Source organism: Carcharhinus amblyrhynchos, chromosome 31 (genome assembly GCF_965287045.1).
Source record: "Carcharhinus amblyrhynchos chromosome 31, sCarAmb.v2.hapA, whole genome shotgun sequence".
In the NCBI taxonomy this organism is placed as follows: Eukaryota; Metazoa; Chordata; class Chondrichthyes; order Carcharhiniformes; family Carcharhinidae; genus Carcharhinus; species Carcharhinus amblyrhynchos.
Window position 1 is genome coordinate 11765672 of NC_137354.1, and position 18275 is coordinate 11783946.

Here is an 18275-nt window from a genome sequence, read left to right on the forward strand (position 1 = left end):
TAAGAGGGAGCAGCAAGGCCAACAAGAGAATGCAAGCAGTTTTAATTAAAATCATTTTCACAGCATTGTATCCCTGACCATGCAAGAGTCTTCAGTGCATCTACTGTAAAAACACAATGCACTAAATCATTCTTTATTAATTACAAAATTACTTATATTAAAATGAAACCTGTTTTTAAGTGCTGTAATCCTTTAATAATTCCATTAAATAAATTTCATTGCGAAACCAGGAATTGAATTGTCCTAAGAAGTAGAATGAATTGTACAACAGAAGACCTTGAAGCACCACTGAATAACTGAGAAATAAATATCTTACAGTGGAAAGGTTCTGTGGAGTGTCGAAGAATAAGGTTTAAAAAATCAGTGGAATTAAATCAAAACATTTTGGAAAAGCCTTATACAGTATTAGATAACAAAATATGAACAAAAAAGTTCTTGGGAGAATGTGACATTAAATATATATCAGTGAAAAGTAGAGACATACAAATTAGGCCATTTGGCCACTCAAGCCTGCTCTACCATTCAATAAGATATTGGTTGAACTGATTGTGGCTTCAGTGTGATTTTCCTGTCTACCCTAATACCCTTTGACTCTCTTGTTAGTCAAGAATCTACCACCTCTTAAGAAAAATTTTACACTTCTTTGGGCAAAAGAGTTTCACAGATTCACAATCCTCTTAAAGAGAAAGAAATTCTCCACATCTCCATTTTAAATGAGAGACCCCTTATTTTTAAATGTTGCCCCTTAGTTCTGGTCTCCCACAAAGGGAAATGTTGTTTCAGCATCCATTCTGTCAGATTGCCTCAGAATCTTTTATGCTTCAGTAAGGTAATCTCTCATTCTTCTAACCTCTGGAATAGGCCAGAGGCAGCATAGTGGCACAATGGTTAGTACTGGTGCCTCACAGTGCCAGGGACCCAGTTTGATTCCAGCCTTGGTCACTGCCTGTGTGGAGTTTGCACTTTCTCCTCGTGTTTGCATAGATTTCCTCTGGGTGCTCCAGTTTCCTCTGACAGTCCAAAAGATGTGTGGGTTAGGTTGATTGGGCATGCTAAAATTGACCGTAGTGTCAGGATTAGCAGGGTAAATGTGTGGGATTACGGGAGTAGGGTGTAGGTGGGATTGTTGTTGGTACAGACCCAATGGGCCAAACGGCCTCTTTGAGTATTGTAGGGATCCTATAAAACCTGTATGAACCTTTGTATGAAAAAGCCCTCATCCCAGGAATCAGAAGCCAAAACTTTACATAATACTCCTAGATGTGGTCTCACTCCTGCCCTATACAACTCTAGCAACACTTTCCTACTTTTATATTCCATTTCCCTTTCAATAAACAACATTCCATTTGACTTCCTAATCACTTGCTGCACCTGTATTTTGTGATTCATTTTGCCACTCCGATCCCTCCATACTGCAGAGTTCTGCAATCTCTCTGTCTCCACTTAATTGGTGTTCTGCTTTTTTATTCCTCCTGCCAAAGTGGACAAGTTCACATTTTCCCAAATTATACTCCATCTGTCAAGTTATTGCCCATTCACTTAACCTAACTTTATCCCTTTACCAGACTCCTTATGTCCCCTTCACAACATTTATCACCTATCTTTGTATCAACAGTAAGTATAGTAACTATACATTGGGTTACTGCATTCAAGTCGTGAATGTAGATTGTAAATAGTTGAGGTCCCAGTACTAACCCCCGGGGCACTCCTGTCATTATATCTTGCCAACCTGAAAATGACCTAATTATGCCTACCCTCTGTTTCCTGTTCCTTCATCCATGCAACTTTGTTAGTCATTACAACATAAGCTCTTATTTTGTGGTACCATTTGATATGACACCTTTTCACGTGCCTTCTGGGAATCTAAGTACACCACATCCACATTCCCCTTAATCCACATTGCTTTTAACTTCTTCAAGTTAATCAAACACAATTTCCCTTTCACAAAACCATATTGACTCTGCCTGGTTACACTGAGATTTTCTAAATGCCCTGCTGTTATCTCAGTAATAGATTTCAGCATCTTCTCTGTGGCAGATGTTAAATTAACTGGTCTGTTGTGTCCTGCTTTCTGTCTCCCTCCATTCTTGAGTAGAAGAGTTATGTTTGCTATTTTCCAAAATCAAAAAGGAAAGGCATATATATCTCAGCAGCCATTTTCTTTTAAAGACACTAGAATGAAGTCAGAATCTGTAGACTTGTCAGCTTCTAGTTCTAAAAATTTTCTAAGAAGCCTTTCCCTGGTGATTGTAACTGTTTCAAGTTCCCTCCCTTTCACCTCCTGCCTTCCAATTATTTCTGGGATTATTTGTATCCTCAACAGTGCAAAAATATCTGTGCAATTTATCTTCCATTTCCTTATTTTCCATTATTAATTCCCCAGACTCACTTTCTCAAGGTCCAATGCTGATTTTACTTGTTTTTTTCTTGTTAGATACCCATAGCAGCTCATTCCATCTGTTTCTACGTTTCTGGCTCGGTTTCACATGTACTCTAATTTCTCTGTCTTTGTCATTTTTAGCTCATTCTTTGCTTGTTTTTCAGATTCAGTCCAATCTTCTGACCTGCTACTGGTCGTTGCGGAATTGAACATTTTTACTTCTAATTTAATACTATTTTCAACTTCCTCCGTTAGCTACAGATGGTATGACCTTCCCCTGGAATTCGTCTTTCTCACTGAAATGTGTCAAAAATATTTCATTTAATGTATGTCACCCCATCTCAACTGATCCTTAATCTAATTTTCCAGTTCACTTGAGCCAGCTCTTTCTTCTTTCCCTCGTAATTGCACTTACTTAAGTTTAAAACACTAGTCTTAGACTTACTCTTCTGTCCTGTGAAGTATGAAGTAATATTAGAGTAGAGCGACCACGCAGAAAGAGTCTCTTCCGTGAGGCAGTTGATGTGGATTCTTAGATTTGGGTTTATGCCCAAAAAAGAAAATTGGACAATATTTGTGTCATATTCCAGTTGATTAGGAATGTGCTGGCAAGCTGGCGTGTTGCGTTGCAGGGCAACACAGTGGTTAGCACTGCTGCTTCATAGCACCAGGGACCTGAGTGCGATTCCTGGCTTGGGTCACTGTCTGCGTGGAATCTCCACGTTCTTCCTGTGTTCGCATGGGTTTCCTCCTACAGTTAGAAAGACCTGCTGGTTAGATGCATTATCTATGTTAATTCTCCTACAGTGTACCTGAACAGGCGCCGGAGTCTGGCAACTCGGGCTTTTTCCACAGTAACTTCATTGCAGTGTTAATGCAAGCCCATTTGTGACATTAATAAATAACTTGAAACTCTTAGCTCACTCTATGGCTTGCTTAAATTTTTGCCTTACTATCTGTCAGGCGGTGGAAACTGACACTAAAATGTGTGGGCATATTTCAGTAAGGTGATAAATGACTGGCTAACCTCACACATCTCATTTTCTGTCATTGTGGCCTCACTGACACTCGGTAGAAATCATATCCAGGGTTGCTAGGTGATGAGCAAATGAAGGAAATACATTTGAAAAGGCAAGCATGTTTTATTTGAATTAGTTCTTGGGATATGAATGATACTGACAAAGCAGTATTTATTGTCCATTCGTACTTGCCTGGAGGGCATCAAGAGTCAACTACAGAGTGCAAAATGTGTAAGCCAGACCGAGTAGGTCCCTTTTCGCAACAATACAACAGCTTTCATGATGATGTTTTCTGTTGTGGGCCAACAAATTACCAGATTTATCAAATTCATTTGTACAACTTGCCACGATGAGACTTGAACTCTTGATCCTGGGACATTCAACTCGGCAACATTTTTCATGTAGAGGAAAGTTATAAGAAATTACCTTGGCTACTAATGAAGTCCCACATGACTAATGGGAATCAAACCTAATATGAAATAAAAGGAAACAAAGGCAACTCTATTAGCTTAAAGTAAGTGGGAATTGTTTTGGAAAAAGACTGGAGGAGTACGCCATGTAGCCACGATTTCAAAAAAAATGAGGATCGCTTTGGAAAGAAATGAGCAATTTCCCTGCCCTCCTTGATCTCTTTTACCAACAAAATCGACCATTAAGCATCCTCAGATATAGTTTATTTGTATCTTTAAATAATCTATAATAAATTAATTTGAAAGACTTTCCTGAAAATTTAAACCAAGATGTGTGACAAAAGAGATTGGATTTTAAAACTTGAACAGCATATAATGATGGGAAATGTCACATTGCATAGTGTTGGATATTGGAGCTTAGAGAATATTTGAGTTTTAAAACTATGGATGTGACCTGACTTCAGAAACAAGCCTGTATTAAATTTGTGAAACCTAAATAAGGGGAATCAGAATTGCAGTTAATGACATTAAAAAGCAGTTAGCTTGACTGTATAACAGGTTAAACAGATAGTAAATTGAATGCAATAATGATAAATTTGAAGTTCAGCATACATATAGAAAATCAAATTCAGCAATAAATTTAAAGTCTGCAAAGAGGCACATCTCAGTTCTGCAAACTATTAAATGGTATACATAAATTGAACCCCGAATGTTATATCAAAGTGAGTCAGGTTAACACGTCCAGATTAAAATCCCAGGCATCAGTTTAAACGAATGCAAATTCATTTAAAACCAGCATTAGAAAAACATCTTTCTCGTAATCAACGCTTAATATGATCTGCCAAGTGAGGTAACAGAATCAGCCATTAGGGATATTGACAATATAATTTGATGCTAATCTTCCAGTGAATTAATCAGAAGCGCAAGTATTGATGGATTGAAGGGCACTTTCTTGCATTCTTTGAAAGTCCTGACATGTTTCTAGAGTTTGTGAAACCATTGTCAGATTTGTGGAAGAATATATGAATTTAAACATTCCCTACAGAGGGTAGATCACACGACAACCTAAGTAAATCCATTAAAAGCTATTCTGAAATGCTGCCAATAGATTATGCAAATTGAGGTGAGAGCTTTTCTCTTAAAATTCAGTGTGGCCAAAGGCCAGAAAATTCTTTTTTTTTGCGGGAATTGCCAACCTATGGTTACATCTTCATAAAATAGTTACTTTTCATATTTTAATCCATATTGTCGTAGCCATATTGTCCATTATTCCTTTTAATTATTGTGCTCGTTTTCACTTAGGAAGACTATGTTAATATCTTAACTTGCAAATTCTAAAAGTGTCAGTACATTACGCCATCTGTTTGTCGGGTAATTTTATCGCAAAAGTACAGTTGCAGAATAGTGCTCTCAAGTTAATATGCATGCAGAAGTCACAATTAAATATTGTCTAAATGTAGTGCTATGTATAAATAAATGATTCAGATTGTTTATTGAAGTGGTTAGTAGTGCTGCCTCACAGCGCCAGGGACCTGTGTTCAATTCCGGCCTCAGGTGTTTGTCAGTGTGGAGTTTGCATGTTCTCCTCGTGATTGTGTGGATTTCCTCCACGTGCTCCAGTTTCTTGCCACAGTCCAAAGATGTAGGTTGATTGGCCATGCTGAAATTGCCTCTGGTGCCCCAAGACATGTAGTTTAGGGGGATTAGCAGGATAAATACATGAGGATAGGGGTTGGTTGGGATTGTTGTTGGTGCAGGCTCAATGGGACGAAAGGCCTCTTTTCTGCATTGTAGGGATTCTATGATTCTAAGTTCAAGTCCAGTCTCATTACGTTAGTTACAGAATAAAATAAATCTATACTGGGCCATCTTTATCTGCGATACAGTGCCCTGTTATTGTATTTTTAACTCCCTGTAGTTATCCATTCCAATCTATAGCAAATTCTCATCCCGTGAACTATAATAATGAACCGTGACATCTTCTTAACCCTTTGATAACTTTAGTAGTTTCTCAAATGCAGTGCCATTCAGTCCATTGTGCATTTTTGAAAGAGCTATCCAATTAATCCCACACTCTGCTCTTTCTCTGTACCTTGCATATTTTTCCTTTACTAGGATATATTAAAGATGCAAATTGAATTGTAATCAAATCGGCTTCTGTGGCATTGCCAAGTGTTATCTTGTTGAGTATGATAGAAATTGACTATTGTTTGCTTACTGATTTGGAATCAATTATTTGGAACTGCTGTAGAGCTGAGAGAACATTAGCAATATTTAAATGCAATAACTATATTACATCTTTACTTTCTCAATTTCCTTTATCTTTTCCTCTTCATTTTGGGATGCACTTCTTCTGGGTCCATGGTGCCTTGTTCATGGAACGGTTATGCATTTGTCAGCTGAGACTAATAGCAGGGCCCAAAACTGTTTTTGAGGAGATAAACACTGCCTGAGCTTAATTTTCTTGAGGGCTGCTTTTTGATTTTTGGGGGCTTCTTTTCTAATTTTCACTAACTCCTTTATTTGGTGCTGCAGTCACATGATGACATTGCCTACTGTATCTGCATTGAATATTTTTTAGGGTTTCCTCCTTTGGATACATTGCACAAATATCAAATTGAAAGGCACTATAATCTTTTACATTCTTCATGAAAAATTCAAGTTGTACATGATAATTGTTCAAACTATTTGTAAGATACCCGAGAGCAAGACTTTATCTGCACTAGTATCGTCACACACTGATATAAAAACTATAATCAATCCATATCCTCCCAGATCTCTACTGTTATTATTTATTGTTGTTAGCACTTGCCTTTGCTCACCAGTCTTTTTGCTGTTTCCCGTTCATTGCTCTTCTCGAATCATATCCTGCTAATTAGCCTTCCTGCTCACTGGCCCTCCCATTTGCTCTCTCATTGCTTCCTGTTCGCTGCTCTTATTGCTGCCTTTCTCCTAACTCCTCGCTGTGGGAGAGGGAGAGGGGCAATGAGCAAGAGGAAGGGAGCCAAATGGATGCTGAGTGGGAGAGGGTCAGGAATGCCAACTCATGCAGGGGGGGCTGTGGAGCCTGTCCACCATCTACAAGGCACAAGTCATGAGTGTGATGGAATACTCTTCATTTCCCTGGATGAGTGCAGCTCCAACAATAGTCATGACATCAGCCAAGAGAAAACAGCCTTTTTGATTGACGCCCCATCCATCACCTTAAATATTCTCCCACCTCTACTGACGCACAGTGGGAGCAACATGTTTTATGTACAAGATGCACTGCAGTATATCGCTAAGGCTTCTTTGACAGCACCTTCCAAACCTGCCACGTAGAAGGGCAAGTGTGGCAGAGGCATGAGAACACTACCATCTGCATGTTCCCCTCCATGTCACACATTAATGAAAGAATCTGGTTACTGTTATGGTCATTTTCAAAATAATGAGGCTATTCTGTTTGCTTATTTTCTAGTGTCTCAATGCTGGTTTTGTTAGAGTTACACAAGATCTGATTTGCTTTTTTTTGAGGGTTCTTTACATTTTGGGCTGTATTAAAATTGACTTTAATCCAATTGGACAGTTGGTTGCTGGTGTGTGTAACACACCTGGTGTTGTCAGACTTTTTACTGTGTGTAACACATACAGGAACCGACTGTGTAAAGGGACTAAAGTAAATTACAATACTTCATTTGTCCTACAGAACCACTTCAACTTGACTGTTTGTTTCTGACTGTAATACTATTCGCAGTTGCTGGTGAGCGAAGAAAAATGCACTGTCAGCAAGTACAGACAGCCAGAAACAATGTCTACCTCTGCCCTTGTTTATATTACTGCTATGAAAACCACTTCTTTAGCTTTGCCTCTCAGTTTCCAATGCTGCAGGCATCAACAACAGCCCTGAAGGGGAAATGTATCAACCCATTTTCCTGTGGTTCACTGTATAATTACATAGCAAAAAGAGTTACTTTATGCACATGGAACAGTTTTACACATTTAAGTAGAAGCTTAAGACACACAGCTTAAGACTGCTCTATTTCCCTCCCCATCCCCTTTTTAGTTTCTGAGGTTCTTTATTTTGAGACCTAGAATCCGCCACAAAGTTTGCAACACCTAAACGTGACTTCAGATGTAATGGTTTCAGTGAAGAGTGCAGTACTGCATGCCAGGAGCAGCACCAAGCATATCTAAAACACAAAGTGTTGGTCTGGTAAACCTACAACTCAGGACTACTTGCACGCCACTTGGCATGCAATAGACAGAGCTAAGCGAGCCCATAAGCAACAGATCAGATCTAAGCTCTGCTGTCCTGTCCCATCAAGTCGTGAATGGTGATGGATAATTAACTCGCTGCTTGAGGAGGCTCCACAAATATTCCTTTCCTCAATGATGGTGGAACCCAGCTGTCACGAACTGGCTGATGTTAACTGCAAGAGAGGCCCAACTTGGAACACCAGTTCATGGTGACATATTGTTTTGTCTACAGGAACAGTATAAGGGGCCCCGTGTGATATCCAGGGAGGGCAGTAACCAGTCCAGTCATAGTATAACAATTATTAAAGACTATTGATTACAACATAGAAAAGGCACATATACAAGAATGGGACTATTATAATCTAAAACAGTTACATGCAAGCCTACTGAAGCCACCCACACAGTTTAAATAGAAATTACCCTTCTGATCCAAAGTTCATTTACAAGATTTGAGCTATTTCAGGACTTCCCTCTGCCCAAACAACATCCAACCCAATAGATCTATAATAAAAGCCAACTTATAAGAAGATAAGAAATAAGAGCAGGAGTAGGCCATCTAGCCCTTCGAGCCTGCCCCGCCATTCAATAAGATCATGGCTGATCTGTCGTGGCTCAGGTCCACATTCCCGCCCTCTCCCCATCACCTTTAATCCCCTCTCTTATCAAAAACCCATCAACCCGCGTCTTAAAAATATTTAGCGAGGTAGCCTCCACCACTTCAACGGGCAGAGAATTCCAGAGATTCACCACCCTTTGAGTGAAGAAGTTCTTCCTCAACTCCGTTCTTAACCGTCCCCCCTTTATCTTGGGGCTGTGCCCCCTAGTCCTACTGTCCTTTCTGAGCGGGAAGAGTCTCTCCACCTCTATCCTATCCATCCCATTCATCATCTTATACGTCTCAATGAGATCTCCCCTCGTTCTTCTAAACTCTAACGAGTACAAGCCTAGTTTATTCAGCCTCTCCTCATAGCTCAACCCCCTCAACTCTGGCATCAGCCTAGTAAACCTCCTCCGCACTCCCTCCAAGGCCAAAATATCCTTGCGTAAGTACGGCGCCCAAAACTGCACACAGTACTCCAGCTGCGGCCTCACCAATGCCCTATACAGCCGCAGCAAGACCTCCCTACTTTTATATTCAATCCCCCTCGCTATGAAGGCCAGCATCCCATTCGCCTTCCTGACCACCTGCTGCACCTGCAGACTGGGTTTTTGCGACTCATGCACAAGGACCCCGAGGTTCCTCTGCACCGTCGCCTGCTGCAGTTTTTCGCCCCGTAAGTAATAATCCTTCCTACCATTATTCCTTCCGAAGTGGACCACCTCGCACTTGCCAACATTAAATTCCATTTGCCAGTTCCTGGCCCATTCGCCCAGCCTATCTAGATCCTTCTGCAGACTCTCCACACCCTCCGTGCAATTTGCCGTTCCACCAATCTTGGTGTCATCAGCAAATTTCGACACCATACACTCGGTTCCCTCCTCCAGATCATCGGTATAAATGGTAAATAGCTGAGGCCCCAGCACCGACCCCTGGGGCACTCCACTAGTAACCAACCGCCAATCCGAATAGCACCCATTGACCCCCACTCTCTGCCTCCTATTTGACAACCAATCCTCTATCCACACTAACACGCTAACACCCTACCCCCAACTCCATGTCCCCTGACCTTCTGCAATAACCTCTTGTGAGGTACCTTGTCAAATTTATGGTTACCACACTATACAACTGAGTAGTTATTATTTGGGGGGGGAGGGGAACTGTTCGCCTCAATCTGCTAGATGGATACTGCTTTGCTACCTCCACAAAACGGTTACCAATTATATCATTGTTTCCCTTTGTATATTTAGCTGTCTATCCCCTTGGCTTCTGCTAGTACTGACGTTATCGTATCTAAGTCTTCCCTGAATGGTACTATTGTCTCCCCGAAGTGTTTCCTATTAGCAGGGTGATTTTTTTTTGGTCTTTCTACACTTGCTAATCTTGTTATTTGGATTCACATCCTGTGAAATATCTGGTGGCTTCTAACCTCATTGCTGAAACTTGCATTCTGTAAAATACCACCTGAAATGTTGGTGACTTTGGACTTGCTGACACATTCATGACACTGCACATCAGTGCAAAAGACGAGGCTGTAATATGTGTAACTATCTTTGGCCAGAAGTGTTGAGGGGATGATTCACCTTGGCCTCCTCCTGAGGTCTTGCGCATCACAGATGCTAGAATTCAGCCAATTGGATTCGCTGCACATGATATCAAGAAATGGCTAAAAGCACTAGATACTGCAAAGGCTATGGGCTCTGGCAGTCGTACTGGAGACTTGCCATGCCCTTAGCCAATTTGTTCCAGTACAGCTACAACACTGGCATCTCATAGAATTCTACAGTGCAGAAGGAGGCCATTGGGCCCATTGAGTCTGCACTGACCACAATTCCACCAGGCCCTATCCCCATGCATTGACCCTAGCTAGTCACCCTGACACTAAGGGATAATTTAACATGGTCAATCCACCTAACCCGCACATCTTTGGATTGTGCGAGGAAACCGGAGCACCTGAAGGAAACCCATGCAGACATGGGGAGAATGTGCAAATTCTGCATAGACAGTGATCCAAGAGGGAATGGAACCCAGGTCCCTGGCACTGTGAGGCATCGGTGCTAACCACTGCACCACTGGGCCAATAGTAGTCATGATGTGGGTATGCCGGCGTTGGACTGGCGTAAACACAGTAAAAAGTCTGACAACACCAGGTTTTAGTCCTACTGATTAAAATGCGAATCCTTACACCTAACCTGCTGTTCAAGACCTGAAGTGGCTGACAATATCTCTAAACTGTCTGTGCTTTATATGCTCTGTCTGAGGCCAGAACTCTCCATTCACCTGACGAAGAGGGTAACCCCTCGAAAGCTTGTGAGAATATTATCAAATAAATAGGTTGGACTAAAACCTGGTGTTGTCAGACTTTCCACTGGGCCATCCAGTGTCTTCCCTGAATGGTAGTATTGCTATCTGTTCAGCAATGTGGAAAATTGTGTAGGTATGTCCTGTACACACACAGCAGGATTAGGGCATCATGATTGGCATGGGCTTGGAGGGTTAAAGGCCTGTTCCTGTGCTGTACTTTTCTTTGTTCTTTGGTCTTTTTTTTATATTTGCAAGATTCCTACTCAGAGAAATCTAAAAATGTATCTTTGAGTGATTCCTGAAAATTAATAATTAATGCATTGTGCTCATTGCGGCATAATAAAGAACTAGCTTAAAAGGCTGAGTAATTAATTGCAAAATCATAAATTTAATAAAAGAATGTTTAAATGAAAATCCAGTGTGTGTGTGTGTCCTCCCCTCCTGCATGCACACTCTCTGAAATCCCTTTGAAATAAAAAAACTGGTTTCCTGCAGAACTTCATTCAGATAGCTTCACAATTGATTTCCAGCTTGTGTCAAATAATTTGGAAAGATAGATCAACTTAAATACTTGCAGAGCCTGCCAAATACAGATTTAGATTGTTGAAGATAAGGTGAGTAATTTTGAAGATCACCACCTTAAGGATGAAGGAAGAAGTTTGGAATATTGTTCTTCATGTAGAATATGGTTAGGGAATGGAATGGGGGCAGTACAGTGGTTAACACTGCTGCCTCATAGCACCAGGGACCCAGGTTCGATTCCCAGCTTGGGTCACTGACTGCGCGGAGTCTGCATAATTCTCCCTGTATCTGTGTGAGTTTCCACTGGATGCTCCGGTATCCCCCCGCACAGTCTGAAAGATGCGCTGATTAGGTGGAGTGACCTGAACAGGCACCAGAGTGTGACGACTGGGGGAATTTCACAGTAACTTCATTGCAGTGTTAATGTAAGCCTACCTGTGATGAACAAATAAACTTTAGAATGCCATGGCAGAAATAGCAGTGAATGTCAGAATCCATGACCTTGAATGAAATGTTTAAACAAAATGGAGGGGGGGAAAGAATAGGGGTTAACTGGACAGCTCTTTAGAGAAGTGGTGCAGCCCGTGTACTCAATGGTTATGTTTTGTGCTTTAAACTGATTCTTAAGTGATATGAGTCAATAGATTAGGTTACAATGGATGGAATAGAATGGTAAAATTTAAATAAGTGTGAGATAAACTTGGGTCAAAAAAATAAAAGCAGGAAAACATAAGTTGAGCAAAATCCAAGTGTTTAAATGTGATTATTTAACTTTCTTTACGTTGTACATTTTCATAGAATTATAGAATCCCTACAGTGCAGAAGGAGGCCATTCAACCCATCAAGTTCAACCCACCAAGTTCAGCTCACCCAGGTCCGATCCCTGTAACCGCGTTTATTTACCCTGCTAATCGCCCTGACACTAAGTGGCAATTTAGCATGGCCATTTGACCTAACCCACACATTTTTGTAGCATAGAATTAATATTCTGCTAATAAAGACGACCATGACAATTTGGCAACTTTACTTCAATGAAGATGTTCCTTTTAATATGACAATGCAAGAACTGAAATTAGAAGGAAGCTACCTGACCCAAAAAGATTGCCATTTCCTTGGATCTGCTAGTTGTCTAATGGATAAATTTCAGTCAGTTATAATGCGGGTATGTAATTTTTTCAACAATTCAGCATATACAGCACTTGAAACACCAAATGCATTATCTTGTAATCCAGCAGTTAATTCTTATCAGTCTTCCTGTAAGATTGGTTATTTACACTGAGGTACAAGGTGAACAGAGGTCAGCTTTTCCGAAGTAAGCATGTTCATGTTTAGCTTGAAAAGCAGAGGCTATAATGTTAATTTATTGTAAATTATTTACGGTGATTGCATACAGAATTTGTTAACCATTAAACAGTGGGTTGGGCTGTTGATGCAACAAGGAAATCTTACCAGTACTTCCCAACCCAAAATGCCCCTCTTCTTCCGCCTTCAGCACATTGCACAGTCGCCTGCGGAATGATCAATCTCAACTCAAGGAAGAAATGGAGGTCATCAAGAGGGAGAACACCCAGTTGCTACGAGAACACAATCATGTCCAACAGACCTGTGAGGAACTGAAAAGACTCCATGAGGAGGATCAGAAGGAAATCACTGACCTCCGCAGTCAACAGCAGCAAGTAGGTGTTGAGCACCCGCTGATGCATGTTCTTGTTAAAGTTGCCTCTATTATCATCTGTTATAAATGAGTTATATTTCAGAGCATAGGACTTCATGATTCTCTAACAGTTGGGACAGCTTTGTTTGGAAATTCTCCCCTCCTGCATGTGATGGTAGTGAATTGGGACCATGTGCAGAATGCAGCCCAGCACCACATTAGGGTGGGGGGGGAGAGAGTTTTGTATGGAATTTTTTGTTCCTAGGCTGCCAGTAATTACGACTGTTACCTAATAATTAGCCAAAGCTAAAATACCATAGGAAGTCACTTCTCTGGCCTTTTGGCTGAGATCAAGTGTAGTTTTGCTGTCCTGCACTTGATAGAAGTCAATGAGGTTACTCTGAGGCTTTATTTGAAGCAATTTTTTAAAACGGCATCTAGGCCTTTTGGTTAAGATGCAAATGAGATCAAGCACTGGAGCGGGTGCAATGCCTGACCCAATCAGCTTGGATCATGTAGATCAAAACCAAGTCAGGAAGAGGCTTGTCTGTCTGGTCAGCTTGGATCTGTAATGCCTCACTGGTTGAGACTTTGATTGGGTTTGATTGGATATCGCTAAAAGAAAATACCAGAAGAAGATACTTCCTTTTGGATCATTTGGAATGGTTACTGATCGTTTGGTCTGGGCAATGGAATATCTTTAATATCATTATGTTTTTAACTTGAGCCAGCAGGACAGAGCACAATCAGGCTGGAAACTGTGGTTGGGGCATGGAATGGGACACTCAAAGTTGGAAACCGAATTTTAACAAACTTTGAGGTGCACTGAATCTTGTTTTATAATCTTTTCTACATCTTATTAACTGCTGACACAAACTCCCAGTGCTTCAAACAGTAAAAAAAAAGTCTTAGTTGCATATAATTTCCATTACAACTGACACCCAAACTGTTTTGAGAGATCCATTGCTTCCATTTAAGGAATCATAGAATCCCGATGGTACAGAAGGAAGCCATTCAGCCTATCGAGTCTGCACTGATCACAATCCCAGCCAGGCCCTATTCCTGTAACCCTTCATATTTAGCATGGCCAACAAACCTAACCTGCACACCTTTAGACTTATTAAACATAACTTGCTAGTCCACTTTTCTTACCAAGTTTGCCTGTTGAAAAGTGCTGAGTGGATGATGTGCTGTGGTACTCTGAGAATTTATTTTCCTGAATCTCGCTTCCAGTCAGAAACTGCATCTGGAACAGTTTATGTTTCTCTAATTAGAAGCTGGGTTGGCTTCACCAAGTGGTGATTGGCAGCAAGATTCATGGTTTGCAGTTTGTAAACACAACCCCAATTAGAGCACAAGGAAATGGACTTGAGCTGCACTTACCAATCAGTGACACCATTCCATCCTTCGAGTTATACGTAGGATGATAGTGATGCAATCTAGAGGTTCTCGTCCACTGCCTGGTTTGGCCTCTGCAGATGTTGCAAGCTCATGGAATGTAGCTGAAGTTTACCGGTTCCAGAGCAAATTCAAACTGGGAAAAAATGACACATGTCTCAAAAATAAGAAAAGTGACACTGTGGGTGAAGTGCAAGACAGTGAGTTAATTTCAGTTTCTGTGAAAACTTTGTAAGACTGCACATTATATTTTTTAATCTTCCTTTTCTGAGCGCAGCTACTATAGGAGGTATAACAGCTTTATGCAAAACACCAGCATTCTGCGAATCCTGCAGGTTTTATTTATTTATTAGCCACAAGTAGGCTGATATTAACACTGCAATATGAAAATCTCCTAGTCGCCACACTCCAGTGCCTGTTCAGGTACACTGAGGGAAAACTTAGCATGGCCAATGCACCTAATCAGCATGTTTTTCGGACAATGGGAGAAACTGGAGCCCCTGGGGGGAACGTGCAGACTCCACACAGACAGTGACCCAAGCCAGGAATCGAACCCAGGTCCCTGGTGCTGTGAGGCAACAGTGCTGGCCACTGTGCCGTCCTAGTCGGGAAGAAAGGGTAAATTGGCTGATGGGTAACTAATGGGTGAACCACTGTTGTGTTTAGATTGAGTGGGACTATGATGACCATAAGAAAGCACACTCCATTTCATTGGGCATTTCCGTGGAAGTACTCCTTGTATTCTTACATACTACTTCAGCCAAAGTGTACTTTTCAAGAGGTAAAAGTTGTGATCGATCTAGCCAGCATTATGAAAAATGCTTTGTTTTTCAGTGGTGTTATGTAGCTGTGAGACACTGCCAAGTATAACCACTTTAGGAGCTAGTTGGATCCTATTCTTTGTGAAAGAAGTTGAATAATTCAATGCACCATTTTGCAAAGGCTGAATAATGGGAGAGAGAATAGATTTGCTTTATGTGAAGTGTCAGCGAAGATCTGTACACAATGGACAATGCATTAATTTTAAATCACTCTTCTATTAAGAAATCTGATCTATCAAATTGCAATTACCTTTTAAATAATTCATTGGAAAATGGTGCGCGTTGATATACTGGGCCTGAAGTTGTTACAATAAAATTCTGCAATTTCTTGCAATCTAAACCAATTTGTTTTTGATTTTTTTAATGGCTTCTATTTTTTTAAAATTTATTTTTATAGTGCACAATCTTACTCCTCAGTTAAAAGAATGGATTTTCACATCTGTTAATATAGGACAGCACAGTGGCACAGTTTTTAGCAGTGCTGCCTCGCAGCACCAGAGATTCGTGTTCGATTCCCAGCTTGGGTCACTGTCTGGGTTGGAGTTGCACATTCTCCCTGTGTCTGCGTGGGTTTCCTCCGGGTGCTCTGGTTTCCTCCCAGTGTCCAAAAAATGTGCTGGTTAGGTGCATTGGCCATGTTAAATTCTCCCTCAGTGTACCTGAAGAGGCGCGGGAGTGTGGCAACTACAGGATTTTCACAGTAGCTTTATTTGATTTGATTTATTATTGTCACATGTATTAACATACAGTGAAAAGTATTGTTTCCTGTGCACTATACAGATAAAACATACCATTCATAGAGAAGGAAATGAGAGAATGCAGAATGTAGTGTTACATTGCAGTGTTAATGTAAGTCTACTTGTGACACTAATAAATAAACTTAAACTTAGTTTCCCAATTGGTTATAAAGAGAGTTGTGAGAACTAACCCTGGTGACTCTTTCATTTTGTTTTCATCCCACCTGTTCCTCTCCCTCTTCTGCATATCCAACTCTGCCTTGGGAATGTGTACACTAGATGCAAATGTGAACTTTTTAACCTGGTAGACTAGGAATCCTCACTGCAGGGGTGATGTGATGTCCAAAATTGTCTGTCTGGAAATCTTACTTTTAACACATTTCTTGATGTGCTTCTGCTTCAGTTTTAATATGTTTTTCAGCTCTTGCCTGACACTGTTATTTGATGTAGAGATGCTGGCGTTGGACTGGGGTAAACACAACACCAGGTTCGAGTCCGACCAGATTATTTGATAGTAATCCCACAAGCTTTCGGAAACGGTGTCCCTTCGTCAGATGTGTGGAATGTTCTGATCAGAGAAGGACATATAAAGACACACACAGTTTACAGAACACTGAGTAGAATGCAAGCCTTTACGGCTAACCTGCTATTTAAGTCTCAAAGATGCAGACAACCCACTCACATTATCTGCATCTTTTAGACTTGAATAACAGGTTAGCTGTAAAGAGTTGCATTCTAATCGGTGTTCAGTAAACTGTGTGTGACTTTATATACCCTTCTCTGATGAGAACCTTCCACACACCTGACGAAGGGACACCGTTTCCGAAAACATGTGGGATTACTATCAAATAAACTGGTTGGACTCGAACCTGGTGTTGTGAGACTTCTTATGCTGTTATTTGACTCCAGTAGAAAACCATTGCTTGGAGAAACTAGAAACACTTATTCTTTTAATAGATGAGGAAGGGAGAGTGTGACTATGAATGACAAAAGGGGAAAATGCTTCTAAAACCAGGCAGGCAGCAATGGAGGTGTAGAGTGTGTCAGTGAGTTTTGGAAAAGTGAAGGGAAAAGGTTCATCTATGATAAGATGATCGAACATGTGTGAAGAACAGAGAGGTGAAAATCTGGTTGTTATATTAACTACTGACAAAATTCAGATGCAACATTTTTCTATATAGTGTAGAGTAAATGTGTGTTTTAGAATGAGCCAAATGCATTTTCTTTTCATAGAATCTCTACAGTGCGGAAGGAGGCCATTTGGCCCATCAGGTCTGCACCAACCACGATCCCACTGAGGCCCTATTCCCCGTAACCCCTCATATTTACTCTGCTAATCCGCCTGACATCAGGGTTAATTTAGCATGGCCTAACCCGCACATTATTGGAGTGTGGGAGGAAACCAGAGCACCCGGAGGAAACTCACTCAGACATGGGGAGAAAGTGCAAAGTCCGCACAGACAGTGACCCAAGCCGGGAATTGAACCCAGGTCCCTGGTGCTGTGAGACAGCAGAGTTAACCATTGTGCCACCGTACCACCCTTTTAAGTGATAATTCATTGCTTTTTGTTCAGAGAAAGCTTCTAAACTGTACGTGAAATGCACAGGGTTCGATTCCCGGCTCGGGCCATTGTCTGTGTGTAGTTTGCACATTCTCCTCGTGTCTGCGTGTCTAGGAATGCATAGGTTAGAGGGATTAGTGGGTATAATATGTAGGGATATGAGGGTAGGGCCTGGATGGGATTGTGTTTGGTGTAGACTCGATGGGCCTCTTTCTGCACTGTAGGGTACTATGATAAAAAAGGATAGTGGGTGCTTGAGGTTGGTGGCACAGTATTGGGGAAAAAATGCATCCAGTTTTCCATTTATTGCCTGCCTTCCTGGTTGGTTAAATTCAGGAATTTGCTGTCTGGCCGTAACAGATAAGAATCTGAGTTCTATCAATGTGCTACCCTCCCAGTTATTCCATGAGTAGTATGTTAATATATCAGCTCCATCGAGAATTGCAGATGTTCATGAGCTGGAATTTCTTAGGAAAATCGGGCGAATCATTCTCAATTTTTTTTTGGGATTGTTTTATGATTTTACCTGGGTGAAGTCCATAGTTTTGAAATTTGCAGGTAGAGTTTGTTTCCAGTCCAATTCTGTTGCTGCATATTTTGCATAGTGTGCCTTTAAATCTCGTGCAGTTTTGCA

The 18275-nt window shown here is 41.0% G+C and overlaps 1 protein-coding gene across 10 annotated transcripts in view; it reads left to right on the forward strand.

Moving 5' to 3' along the window:
- Positions 1-18275, forward strand: part of dlg5a (discs, large homolog 5a (Drosophila)) — a 183879-nt gene that overhangs the window by 83456 nt on the left and 82148 nt on the right. For all 10 annotated transcript variants that reach the window (XM_080215948.1, XM_080215955.1, XM_080215951.1 and 7 more), the window contains exon 7: positions 12962-13145. In XM_080215948.1, coding sequence (XP_080072074.1) covers positions 12962-13145 — 184 coding nt within the window. The remainder of the gene's footprint in view (positions 1-12961; positions 13146-18275) is intronic.